This window comes from Notechis scutatus, chromosome 1 (assembly GCF_049901735.1).
Source record: "Notechis scutatus isolate UNSWTSFEM ecotype Mainland chromosome 1, rNotScu1.2, whole genome shotgun sequence".
Classification (NCBI taxonomy): domain Eukaryota; kingdom Metazoa; phylum Chordata; class Lepidosauria; order Squamata; family Elapidae; genus Notechis; species Notechis scutatus.
Window position 1 is genome coordinate 172045162 of NC_142009.1, and position 14164 is coordinate 172059325.

A 14164-nucleotide genomic window follows, 5' to 3' on the forward strand; every position below is an offset into this window, starting at 1 on the left:
ATCTAAGCTGAAAATAAAAGTCAAGGGGAATAATAAAGATTTCTGGACATTTAAAAGTTTATAAAAAGCTGGAAAGGAGAAAAAAAAAGAATAGAAGGGCAGGATCTGGAAAAATGGAGGAGACTGCCTGGAATTAAGGAATGGAACTGTAATTAAAAGGAACTTACAGTGAAATTTTAACAAGATTCCTCAAAGATACATTTTAATGGAAACTTGGTACAAAATAATAGAACCCCAGGAAGAGAAAGTAGAAAAAAGAAGCAAGTAGAAACAGCCTTGGATTATTTGGATTACTTGGTGATTTTTGGTTTTTGCATCTAGATGACTAAAATTAACTGGGTGGTTGTTTAAAAGTTTTTAAAATGGTATCACTCTTAGAAGAACTGAAAACGGAAGTTAAAAAATGGAAAGAAGACGCACAAGAAGGGAGAAGTTCTTTTGGCTTCGTGTTTCAATTCTTAGAAATGGAGATCTGGAACTATGAGAAGCAACAAGAAACGCTTGCAGAACAAGAAGATTGGGACAAAGAAGAAGCCATCTTTAATGATCAAATAATTTTAAGTGGGGGGAAGAAAAGGGGGGAAAGAGAGTGAAAGATTAGAAAAAACAACCAAAAAGAAGAAGAACAATTTGAAAGATAAGTATAATATTAGAAAGCAACAGAAGAGGGGATTACAGATGAGAGAGTTAGAAGTAGAGAGACTGAGGGGGTAAAAGGGGAGGGAGAAGAAGAGGGGGAAGAAGGCAAGGAAAAGAAGTTGTAAAAGACAGAAACAAGAAATGGAGAAACAGGGAAAAGATATAAGGATTGTAACCATAAGTTTGTTTAGAGATAATGGGTGAACATTTAATTGTAAAAGGGATTCTGCAAAGGTACATAAGATAGCTTTGTTATATTACAAATAGAAATAACTTTAGAAAATATGATGATGGATAAAATATTTATTGTAATGCAGTGGGATGTTTGTTAATAAATAAATGAATTAAAATGATTGAGAGAATTAAAAGGGAACATTTTTAATTATTAGTAATGATTTATAAAAATATAAGTGAGAAATATGGGGAAAAAAGAATTAACTATGGAAAGTTTATAAGTGTTCCCAAGGAAGTATGATATTTAATTGAAAAGAAATATTAAAGATGTTAAGATTTTAATGCATATTAATGATAGAATTGAATTGGAATGGAATGTGCTTTATTTACATATATATATATATTTTTCTTTTTAAGAATATAGTGTCTATTTTAAGAATGTACCAAGCAGAATTCGATTGGAAGTTATGTATTATATTGAATGCTATAATCTTAAAGCTATACGTTGAAGCTTAAATAAGAGCTTGAATTGATAAAATTAAAGGATATAAAGGTGCCATACTCTTATTGGTAACTACAGGGAAAAAATTGCTTAATAAGAAAAGATAATGTGAAATTGTAACAGGACAGACAAAAGTATAAATATAATGATTTGAATTGAGATAATTAAAACAAAGTTGAGAAAATTAAAAGAGGGGAAAAGCTATGTAGAAAATATAAAATGGTAATAAGATATGGAATAGAATATAAAAATGAGCATGAAATTGAGTTTTGTGTCTGTATGAAGAAGTGATAACCTGGGACCATGTTATTTTCAAAAAATATGTTTTATTTGTATTTTGTTTTTGTGAAAACCCAAATAAAATTTTCAAAAAAAACAAACAAATATTATTGGTGCTTTCTCTACTAAGCCCCAGTTGAAACCCAACTGAAATAAGCCCAGATAACTCTTCTTTTATTTAAATGTCATATTTATAGACAACCAGAGAGAAATCTAACTATGATAAAAAAAAAAACTGAATCAGATCATCTTATAATTGGTTGAAGCTGAAAACCAGATGCAGTGTGTGATCATTGGTGTGTGTCAGGCTCTCAATAACTTGAGCTCAACTCCATGGTTGCACATAAAAATAAACAAATACCAAAACACTCATGTTCCTCTTTGTTAGGCCTAATTTTCTGATTCATATGGAAAAATATTTTTGTATGGTGGGAAATAGTGTAGGCCAGGAGTGTCAAACTCGATTTCATGGAGGCCCACATCAGGGTTATATTTGACCTTGGAGGGCTAGGAGGGGGGGTTGGCCTTGGTGAGTATGTCTGGGGTGGGTGTGGCCATGATGGCCATGGTGGGTGGGACACAGGACTCATGTCAGGGGCACCTGTGGTGGCCAACTACTAATGCAGGACTTTCCTGAGACCCTCCCTCCCTCATTATATTCTTCCTTCCTTCCTTCCTCCCTCCCTGAAAGCTATGCCTCCATCCACAATCCAAGAAAGAAATCCTTAGACTCCATTAAAATAGAGAAAAGTACTTTTACTGGATTTGAAGTGATAACAACAAAAGGAAAGCAAGTTCTGAGGCAAATAGGCACAGAAATTACATATTGAAAGTTATCCCAAGTTCCCTCCCTCAGGAGTTCAAACTGATCATCCAATCTGAGGTGTGTATACTGTCATGTGCGGTACATCTTCAGATGGTGTCTCATACATCTGGTATGCCAAGACAGTTGACCTTAGCCTAGAAAAGATAAGTGTATGCAGTTGTGCAGTAAGCAGGAAAGCGTCTCATCCTTTTCTGTTCACACATCTTCGAGCTCCAGCACCCTTCCCCCCTCAAACACCAAATTACCCCTCCCCCTGTTTCCATGGCAGCTGGCAAGAGTCAAGCAGCAAAAGATTTCAGGAAAACTTCTTGGAGGCTGACACCCCCCTTGTACTTTGTTGTTGCTGGCAGAGGGCTGCAGGAGGCTGTCGTGGCCAAAAAAAAGGGGTGCGGGGGGCACATGCAGCCCACTTTTGCCACGTTTTCACTGGCAGAGGGCTGCAGGAAGCCCCCCCCCCCAGCTATGTTTTCGCTGGCAGAGGCATCGTGGCCAGAATTTGCTGTTTCCAGCCCAGCCTTGCAGATGCCATTTGGGAAGTTGCAAGAATTTGTCTGCCCATCCCATCAGTAGTCCTTGTACATTTGAAAACTTAATAGATTTGTCACAAATTTTAAATGTATTTTGTTATGAAATGTTAATTGTTGAGTGATTACAGCATAGAAAGATGAAAATAAATCTATAAATAATATTTAAAGAGGTAAATAAGAAAAATAGTGGTTGTATTAAAAAAAAATACTGAGTGAAGACGAAAGTGTGTTACCAGTGATTTTGGAAATGAAAACAATATTGAGCAAGCTAATTTAAGTAGAACATAAAGTTAAAATGCAGCCATTGCTGTTCCAATAATGTTTTAAACAGCAAGTGTACATAAATCTAATTTATAAATGAGCAGAAAATAGCATACAGTTTTTAATAATAATGTATTAAACCTGTATGCTATGCAACTCGCAATGATTATAGGTAGTTAGATATAATGAATACCCTAACCCTAATTAAAACTAATAGAATTTTTTTTAAACAAGTTTTTTTCAGTTTTCCACATTTTAATATCTCTTTTTAGTGAACAGCATAATTACAGGTTTCACATATACATACAAATATGACTATAGTTACATATTCAATTTTTGTATCCAGTTTCTTATCTTAGCAATTCTAATTAAAAAAACACTTCTTCTATAAATTGGTTCCCCCCCGAAATATCAATATAAGTGTGCCACCTCAAAGTTACATATTCATTAATTTTCACCCCTTTTAAATCCCATTAAATATTTAACATTATTACCTAAACCATTAAAATTAATAATCCCTTTAAAACTACATAGCATATATACATCCGATTCTGCATGGGTTTTCCCCTTTATAATTTCATTAATTTTTTCAAAAGAAAAGGACATACTAATCTACTCATTCAAACAGTAAAACAATCCTAAACCCTAAGGTTAATTCCATTTCTGCTCTCCTCCTATATCATTTCATTTATTTCAGTATATTTGATACACATATTCCATTAATTATTCCATTCATATTTAAACCCAAAAAAAGCCAACATTCCAACCCTAAAAATATTTCAATATATTTAAAAAGCTTATTCCATTATTTGTTACAATTATCTCTATGCATAAAAAAAGAAGAGTATTGGATTCCATTATAAAAAAAAAATAACAATTCTGTTTTCCATCTTATCAATCTATATGTCCCTATCATGACTATAAATTTATTTATATTACCCCCCAATACCTTGCAGAATCTCCTTTCTAAATATTAATCATTTCTGTGTCTAATTAAGCAATTTTTCCCATTTTTAAATAATTTCCATTTTTCTTTGTTTCCAAATCCTGTTTCTTGCCCCATCTTTCTGCTTGTCTTTTCTCCTTTATTCTTTCACTCCAGTTTTTATCCCTCTCTCTATCTTCTAGATTCCTTCCGCCCTTTGAATTTCTGCTGACTCTTTTTCCCTTTTTTAATTTTTTGGATATTCCCCATTTTATTAAATTTCTTAAATCTATATTTATTTCCAACTCTTTTCCTCTTTCTTTCCAGAGTTCTTTGTTCTTGATGATCACTAAACTAGACCTTCTAAAATTTGTTCCGCCTCTCTTCTGCCTTTTGTCTTTGTTGTTCATATTCTGCAATTGCATCTTCAGTAAATTTTGAAGCAAAACCCAGTGATTCACCTCGTTCTTGTAGTATTTCTTTCATTTTTCTAAGTTCCATTTTTAATGCCAGAAGAGATATCGCCATTTTACAACTTTCTAATTAGCAATTTAATCCAAATAGTGTCTTTAAAGTTTATTTCCAGCAGTCAACTTTTTTTTCTTCCTCTCAAGTTTTAAGCCTCCGCTAATCCAATGCCAAGTCCATATCAGAATCAACAATTAATCCAAGGGCAGAATCTTCCTGTTTCTTTTTTTGTTACAGTGTTTCAGTTTTTCAAAGTTCTTGCTTTATTGTATCAATTTTGCATACAGTTTTAAGAAACAGTCTTTTAAAAGAAATACAAGTTAAGTTTAACTTAGATGGCACTCCTTGTTATGCTAAATCTTCACCCCCTCTTTTCTTTTTCCTTCTCTTTTATTCAGAGCTTTATAAACCACAGTTTTCAAAAAAAAGATCAAATCCAATTGATATTAAATTTCCTCTTTAAGAATCTATAGTTCAGCTTTATTGATGCATATATAGAATCAAAATATACTTATCCAAATTGATTATATGATTCCTTCTCCAGCTTTTGCCTTTCACGGTTTCAAAGCCCCGCTGCTGTCAAAAGCAATTTGCACCTTTTTTTTTCTCTTCGCCGCTTAAAATCCTTTCTTAAGAATTCTTTAAAATGTTAATCCTGGGAATATCTTCCCTTTAATTATATTATCCCATTCCTCCTGCTGTTCGCTTCTTTCACTCTCTCCTGCACAATCTTCCCCTCCAGGGTGGCCATTTTAGACCACTGCTTCAGGCATCTTCAGGAGGGAGTAAATGCCAAGCAGGGGAGGAGATTTGCGACTCCCCTCTACCCAGCTGACGGTCTCCCCTTCCTCCACTACCCGTATGAGGCAGCTTCTGCCCCAAATCCAAAGGATCGGGGCTCTCCAACGCTGAAGCACAGACCAAAGCCGTGCACGATCGCGGTCAGCAGTCCGTCTTCAGGAAGCTCAAAACCAGAAGCCCCAAAACTAGTAGATTTTGAAGTAGGTGGCTTTTGTAATAATGAACCTTTAATTAATTAAGAAACACATATTCAAGTCTTTTTAGATTTAAGATTATAAATCTTAATTTGTGGGGCAGCTAATAAAAATGAAAGAAAGCTTTATTAAAGGTATAGTTTTATTTCACATTATTAGCTAAGTAATTTATCAAATTGCTTGAAAGTTAGATGACTTTTTAAGGCTTAAAATTTTAACAGATATTAAGATATTAACATAATTCAGGAAGTACAGTTCTATGATACATTGAAGGGGTTTTATATTTAATGCATTCCTAATTGATATGTAATTATGGCATTCTTTAATAGTTGTTCCAAACAGTTCCCATTTAATTGCATTGATATACCTGAATTGCCATCACAAGAAGATCATAAAACTGATAACTTAGAAGAGTTTCATCTGCTCAAAGTGTTATCAGTTTTCTTGAAGTGCTCATGCTCTGTTGAAAAGAAGCCAGAAGGAATGGTAAAACAATATATTTATATATTCAAACAGACCATTACAAGCCTGCCATTTCCCATCGTGATTTGAACAGCCGCAATGTATTAGTAAAGAATGATGGAACATGTGTCATTAGTGATTTTGGCCTTTCCATGAAGCTAACAGGGAATAGACTGGTGCGCCCAGGTGAGGAGGATAATGCTGCAATTAGTGAGGTAAGTAAGACAATAACATTTTGAAGTCTCCTCATGAACCTTAGAAATATTGACACCAAAGCCTACCATAAGGTTTACACATTTTGTAATAGTGGATTTAAACACTGCAAAACTTTACTCTTTCAAATAAAAAGAACAATGAGCTCCAAACATATCTTTCTTATTTTGATTTTCAGAGCAAGAGTAATTTTCTTCCTGAAATATATTCTGAAGTGAGAAAGCCAACTTGAAACACTTTTAATTGCTCATACTTTGCACAACAAATGTATCTTACTAGTCTGCATCAGAGTGCTGTAGATATTTTTATCAGCTTCAGGTTGCCTGACTACTAATCAGATCTAAAGTATAAGAGAGAAGATTTTTTTTCTATTTCAAATCACAAGAGATTATGATGGCATGATTAATAGATTAATGGAGGTACATTTCCTTAGGATCAACAAATATAGGCGAGTACTTTGCATAGGCTAATTGGTTTGCAGGGAGTTTAATTTGAAAGATGATGAGACATAACTTTCTTCAGATGATTAACTAAGAAAATCTAGCTGAATGGGAAAAATCAAGAAAATAGTAAGTTCTCTTTATTCTTTCTTGTTCCCAATTCAATAGTCTAAGGATACTCCTAAAAGTTAGGAATGCTTCAGAGGCCTACAATTTTAAAATTGTAGTTTACATTATGTAATTTTTCCAATGTATATTATGCAAATATTAAGCTTTTTTAAAAGATTGTTGACTAGTAAGGAGGTAGATAAGCATAGGATTTTAACATAATTTTTGGATTAATATTTTATTTATTGGTTTAACATGCAACTTTCACCTCTTTTTACTAATCTTTTGTTTAAAGAATTATTCAGTTTCACCAAGTTTTCTTCATGAAAGTTTATGTTTACTAAATAACAAAATAAAATGTGTTGGAAAGAACAGACATTACTTTAAATGCAAATAATAAGATCAGGCATGATATTCTTCCGATTAAAATCGGAATTCGATTTTGGGAATCCCCCCTTTCCCCCACCCCTTCTTCTTCTCCTTCCCCTCCCTCGGAGGCCCGAGTCAGGAGTTGCTGGCGCGGCTCGCGCGCCCAGTCCGCGTTGCCTCAGGAAGGGAAAGGCAAAAAGGAAGAGCCGTGGCGGCGCTTTGCAACGGCAGCAGCGGCTCCTGGTTTTGCCTTTCCTTCCCGAGGCAACGCGGGACTGGAGCCGCGTGGAGCTGCGCCGGCGGTAGCAACTCCTGACAGCCCCAGCCGGATACCTGAGCGGAGCCTGGGCGGTGCGAGCGGAGGCCGCTGAGCAGCAGGAAAAGGGAGCTGGGCCAGCCACAGACCAGCCTCCGTGCAACACGCCACTGCCCGGCCCTGGCGAGGAAAGCAGCGGGCGCTCCCGGGCACGCGGCGGGGTCTCTTTGGCCGGCCCCGATTTTTTTTTCAGAGCGGAATATCATGCCTGTAAGATTGGGATTCAACAGAATGGGTCTCAAGGAAGCTTTATGTTAATGCTGTCTTGAGGATGAAAGTGAATATAGCTAAAAAAAATCCTGTTGAATTACTTGAAGAACAGTGAACAGTATTTCATAAATACCAAGCCAATGTAAGAATGCAACAACATGCCTTTACAGGTCGGGACAATTCGCTATATGGCCCCTGAAGTGCTGGAAGGAGCAGTAAATTTAAGGGACTGTGAATCAGCTTTGAAGCAAGTCGATATGTATGCACTTGGTCTAATCTACTGGGAGATTTTTACGAGGTGTATAGACCTCTTCCCAGGTAATAGAAGAATTGCTGGGATGCTGCATGCTTTTTCACTTACAACAACTTTTCTATTTGTTTATTGTTATTACTCTCTTAACTGAACCAAAGCCTTCCTTAGTGCCAAGAATTTGGCTATGTTGGTTGTCAGAATTTCCTTTAACTCATTTTTTTTTTTTTTTGCTTTGGTTGTCAAATTAGTTCAGTGCCATCTAGTGTTACAGGGTGATATCTACCTTTCTGCTTTATAATAAGCATTATTCTTCCCAATAAGCATTAGGTATTGAGGAAAGGCATGCTTTTGAGAATAGTTGTTGTTGATGGTGAACAGGCATGTCATCCAAAACGTTATGGTGTGCCACCTTTGATATGTGTGTCATAGTTTAGTTCTGGTAATGAAAATCAGTTCTAGGGATGGTGTATGATTGGAAGAACCACATATCCTTTTAAATTCTAACTACAGCCTTTGAGTCACCAGTTGTGTTCAAAGAACATGCTTAACCATTCAGTTATGAGACCTAATGGCTGCTGCCATGCACAGTACATTTAGATGTTACGTTCTGATTTTTCCTGGGGTGAGGGAGCGGCTCAGTTTATTCTGTCAACCCAACCACTTGCCAAGTGGTGTATTGTATAAAAGTGAGGATGGGCAATCTTTTTGCTGGCAGTTTCATACTATAATATAGACTCTTTTTCTTAGTATAATGACTATAAAATGCTTATATACACTGCTCAAAAAAATAAAGGGAACACTTAAACAACACAATGTAACTCCAACTCAATCACACTTCTGTGAAATCAAACTGTCCGCTTAGGTAGCAACACTGATTGACAATCAATTTCACATGCTGTTGTGCAAATGGAATAGACAACAGGTGGAAAGCATAGGCAGTTAGCAAGACATCCCCAATAAAGGAATGGTTCTGCCGGTGTTGACCACAGACCACTTCTCAGTTCCTATGCTTTCTGGCTGATGGTTTGGTCACTTTTGAATGCTGGTGGTGCTGTCACTCTAGTGGTAGCATGAGACGGAGTCTACAACCCACACAAGTGGTTCAGGTAGTGCAGCTCATCCAGGATGGCACATCAATGCGAGCTGTGGCAAGAAGGTTTGCTGTGTCTGTCAACATAGTGTCCAGAGCATGGAGGGGGCTACCAGGAGACAGGCCAGTACATCAGGAGGCATGGAGGAGGCTGTAGGAGGGCAACAACCCAGCATCAGGACCGCTACCTCCGCCTTTGTGCAAGGAGGGACAGGAGGAGCACTGCCAGAGCCCTGCAAAATGACCTCCAGCGGGCCACAAATGTGCATGTGGCTGCTCAAACGGTCAGAAACGGACTCCATGAGGGTGGTATGAGGGCCCGACATCCACACATGGGGGTTGTGCTTACAGCCCAACACCGTGCAGAATGTTTGGCATTTGCCAGAGAACACCAAGATTGGCAAATTCGCCACTGGCGCCCTGTGCTCTTCACAGATGAAAGCAGGTTCACACTGAGCACATGTGACAGACGTGACAGGGTCTGGAGATGCCGTGGAGAATGTTCTGCTGCCTGCAACATCCTCCAGCATGACCGGTTTGGTAGTGGGTCAGTAATGGTGTGGGGTGGCATTTCTTTAGCGGGCCGCACAGCCCTCCATGTGCTCTCCAGAAGTAGCCTGACTGCCATTGGGTACCGAGATGAGATCCTCAGACTCCTTGTGAGACCATATGCTGGTGTGGTTGGCCCTGGGTTCCTCCTAATGCACGACAATGCTAGACCTCATGGCTGGAGTGTGTCAACAGTTCCTGCAAGACGAAGGCATTGATGTTATGGACTGGCCCGCCCGTTCCCCAGACCTGAATCCAATTGAGCACATCTGACACATCATGTCTCGCTCCATCCACCAACGCCACGTTGCACCACAGACTGTCCAGGAATTGGGGGATGCTTTAGTCCAGGTGTGGGAGGAGATCCCTCAGGAGACCATCCGCCACTTCATCAGGAGCATGCCCAGGCGTAGGGAGGTCATACAGGCACCTGGAGGCCACACACACTACTGAGCCTCATTTTGACTTGTTTTAAGGACATTACATCAAAGTTGGATCAGCCTGTAGTGTTTTTTTTCCACTGTAATTTTGAGCGTAACTCCAAATCCAGACCTCAATGGGTTGCTAAATTTGATTTCCATTGATAATTTTTGTGTGATTTTGTTGTCAGCACATTCAACTATGTAATGAACAAAGTATTTAATAAGAATATTTCATTCATTCAGATCTAGGATGTCTTATTTTTGTGTTCCCTTTATTTTTTTGAGCAGTGTATTAACATACCAGTTAAAGCTACATACTAATGCAATTTGAATGCAGCTTATATAGCTTAGCTGTGAGTGTAATTAATTTTAAATGTCACATTCATTTTTTTAAATAATTGTTATTCCTAATTTTTTGAACTTTCACAATCTTTCTTTTATTGATTTCTTCAAATATAACAGTAACAACTTCTTGATCTTAAAATGTGGCCACTAAAACTAAACTAATGCTTTCTGTATTAGGAAACCTGTTCCATGATGTATTTAAAGTATGTGGAAGTATATTCATAAATGTAAAGAAACTAACCAAATCAGTTTAAGCAGTGTAGTTTCTAAAGATTGTAAAATGTTAAAGGGGTCCATTTGGAAAGAAATAAAAACTGAAAAGCTTATAATATTCTAGATATGAGTTTAGGCATGGAACTGGACAATAAGTACATAAAAGTTTTTTTAAATTTTCCTTATTCTAATTGAGGAAAAGGTGGATAATTCCCCTAACTTCTTGAGTACAATAGAGCACAATAGGACATGACAACCCAAACATAATTATGTCACAAACCCTGTTATTTACATCCAACCAGAAGACATATATGGAACTATAGAATTTACAGTAGTATAAGATAAAGCTATTGTTTTCTTTTTAAAACTGTTAGAACTGTTTCTCCTTTTTTACAAGTCAAAAAGTATTCCAAAAGCAGCATCCTAAATAATATAAGTAGGGGTAACAGGAATGTGCCATTAGGCTTTTCAAATGTTTGTAGGCTAATTAAGAATTTTGTTTAATTATTGGGACTTCGGGTTTGAGCTTCTTCAGCAACAGACCGAAACCTCGTCTCTCCGAGGCTTCGATCCGTGCTCGCCACTGGAGCGCCCCAAGCTGGCTGGTTTCGGGGCTAAGCCACCCCGTAGAGGTGGTAAAGAGGGGGAGACTGCCTGCAGGGTTGAGGAGAGCCGCATCTCTCCTCCCCAGCTGGTCATTACTCCCTTTCCCGCGGTTGCAGTGGTGGTCAGAAATGGCCACCACAAAGAAGAACTCGACCAGAAAAGAATGTGCAGGAGGAAGATAAGAAGAGAAAGTTTTGGTTGACCGGGTCAAACAGCAAAAGCAACAAATAAGGTACCCTGGAATTGAAACTGTTAAAAACAATAACATTGTTCCCTAAGAAGATTTTTAAGCTGCGAAGGAGAGAGAAAAGGGAAAAGATTTGGTTTTCTCCTTTTCCTATACTGACAGCCAAGAGACTTAAGCAAGAAATTGGGGAAAAAATCCACTTTGACATCAATAGGCATTTAATGCTGAAAGTAAAAAGTCAAAGGGATAATAAAAAGATTTCTGGATAATTAAAAGCTTTTGAAAACAGGAAAGGAGAGAGGAAGAATAAAAGGGCAGGATCTGGAAGGGAGGAGACTGCCTGGAATTAAAAAGAACTTACAGCAAAATCTCAACAAGACTTCCAAAAGATACATTCTAACTGAAATATCGCAACAAAAACCCCAGGAAGAGAAAGTCGAAAAAGAAATAAGAAGATATAACTCGGGACTATCTGGATTACTTGATGATTTCTGGATTCTTGGTTATTGTTTTAAATGACTAAAATCAATCGGTGGTTGTTTAAAACTTTTTAAAATGGCTCCACTTTTAGAAGAACTGAAAATGGAACTTAAAAAGTACAAAGAAGATGCACAAGAAGGAGAGGTTCTTTTGGCTTCGTATTTCAGTTTTTAGAAATGGAGATTTGGAATTATGAGAAACAACAAGAAATGCCTGCAGAACAAGAAGATTGCGACAAAGAAGAAGCCATCTTTAATGAACAAGTAATCTTAGATGGGGAAAAATGAAAAGGGAAGAAAGAGAATGGAAAGTTTAAGATTGGGAAAAACAACTCCAAAAAAAAAAAAAAGAGTGAAAAATAAGTATAAAATCAGAAAGCAACAGAAGAGGGAAATGCAGAAGAGAGAATTAGAACTAGAGAGACAAGGGGGTAAAAGGGGAGGGAGAAGATGAGAGGGAAGAAAGAAAGGAAAAGAAGTTATAAAGGACAGAAGCAAAATATAGGGAAACAGGGTCTATTTAGAGATAATGGGTGAAAACTTAATGGAAAAAGGGTTTCTGCAAAGGTACATAAGATAGTATGGTTATATTAGAAGCAGAAATAATTTTAGAAAATATGAAACAATGTATGATTAAAATGTCTGATAAAATAGCTACCGTAATTCAGTGGAATGCTTGTCAATAAATAAATGTAACAAAAGGTATATTTAATGATTTATAAAACATATGTGAAGAGAAATAAGGGAAAAATTAATTATGGAGATTATATGTGTTTTTAAGGAAGTATGATATTTAATTGAAAAGAAGTGTTAAAGATGTTATGGTTTTAATTATTATTAATGATAGAACTGAACTGGAATGGAATGAGGGTTTATAATTACATATATTTACAATCTTTCTTTTTTTTTTTTTTTTAAAGAATATAGTGTGTATTATAAGAATGTGCCAAGCAGAATTCGATTGGAAGTTATGTATTATGTATTATATTGAAGGCCATAAACTTAAGGTATATATTGAAGTTTAAATAAGAGTTGAATGGATGTAATTAAAAGATATAAAGGTGTCATACTCCAATTAGTAACTACAGGAGAAAATTTGTTTAATGAGAAAAGATAATATGAAATTGAAACAGAACAGACAAAAGTACAAATATAATGAGTTGAATTGAGATGAGATAATCAAAATAAAATTGAGAAAATTAAAAGAGGGGAAAAACTATATAGAAAATGTAAAATAGTATAAGATATGGAATAGAATACAAAAAGGAGCATGAAATTGAGTTTTGTGTCTGTATAAAGAAGTTCAACCCGGGACCATGCTATTTTCAAAAAGATGTTTTTACTTGTATTTTGTGTGTGAAAACCCAAATAAAACTTTATTTAAAAAAAAAAAAGAATTTTGTTTAATTATTAGTTTTAGTTAAAACTTTTAGAATATCTCCAACTATTTATATACCATTTCCTTATTTATTTTCTGCCTCTATAAATTAACAAATCTAATCTTGTCTATGAAGTAAGAAGTAACAATGTGATAAATTCATTTTTGCTAGACTCCAACACCCTCAACTCCATTTTGTTTTATGTTTTCTGCTTCCTGATAATATTGACATACCCTTTTCTGCAAACAGGCGAATCTGTGCCAGAGTTCCAAACAGCATTCCAAGTAGAAGTTGGAAACCACCCCACTTTTGAAGATATGCAAGTCCTTGTTTCTAGAGAAAAACAAAGACCCAAATTCCCAGAGGCCTGGAAAGAGAACAGCTTGGTAAGAAAAGCAAAAAAATAAATTGTGCTGCTTTTTCTTTTAAGTTGACATTGTTGAAATGTGAAGATAGAAATAAAGCACTATTATTATTAAATTTTAAGTGTTGTAATAAACATTTAAGTACAAAAGAGAAAAAAGTATGCTATGGTGACTTACATTTTTGTAAGGTAAAATGCTAGCTCTATACATTGATCAATAATGGGCAACAAGCACAGTTTTCCAATATACTATTTGAAGTTGTGAAGAGTTGGATATGGCTTAACAATTGAACAACAAATATACCATTACTTATTTGTTTGAAGAGTTTTGTCACATTAGTGACAACTAGTCATGAAATCTTCATGATCAATGGTAGCATACTTTTGAATGTCAATGTCAAGGAAATAATATTTGAAGAGAACATTTTTTTGTCCAATGTCCAGATTTTTCTTAAATATCAAGTGAGCTCTTTTGGGAAACAATATTAGATTGGATAAGCCTTTGGTCTTATGTAATACTACTCTTCCTAGACCTGCATATTCTTAATAATCATACATGATCC

At 36.1% G+C, this 14164-nt stretch overlaps 1 protein-coding gene and 1 long non-coding RNA gene across 4 annotated transcripts in view; one reads left to right on the top strand and one right to left on the bottom strand.

Moving 5' to 3' along the window:
* Window positions 1-14164, bottom strand: part of LOC148133098 (uncharacterized) — a 704593-nt gene that overhangs the window by 237445 nt on the left and 452984 nt on the right. The gene's annotated exons all lie outside the window — the stretch shown is intronic.
* BMPR2 (bone morphogenetic protein receptor type 2) overlaps window positions 1-14164 on the top strand; it is a 114149-nt gene that overhangs the window by 85256 nt on the left and 14729 nt on the right. For all 3 annotated transcript variants that reach the window (XM_087949845.1, XM_026681300.2, XM_087949853.1), the window contains exons 8-10: window positions 6113-6273; window positions 7885-8032; window positions 13487-13623. In XM_087949845.1, coding sequence (XP_087805971.1) covers window positions 6113-6273; window positions 7885-8032; window positions 13487-13623 — 446 coding nt within the window. The remainder of the gene's footprint in view (window positions 1-6112; window positions 6274-7884; window positions 8033-13486; window positions 13624-14164) is intronic.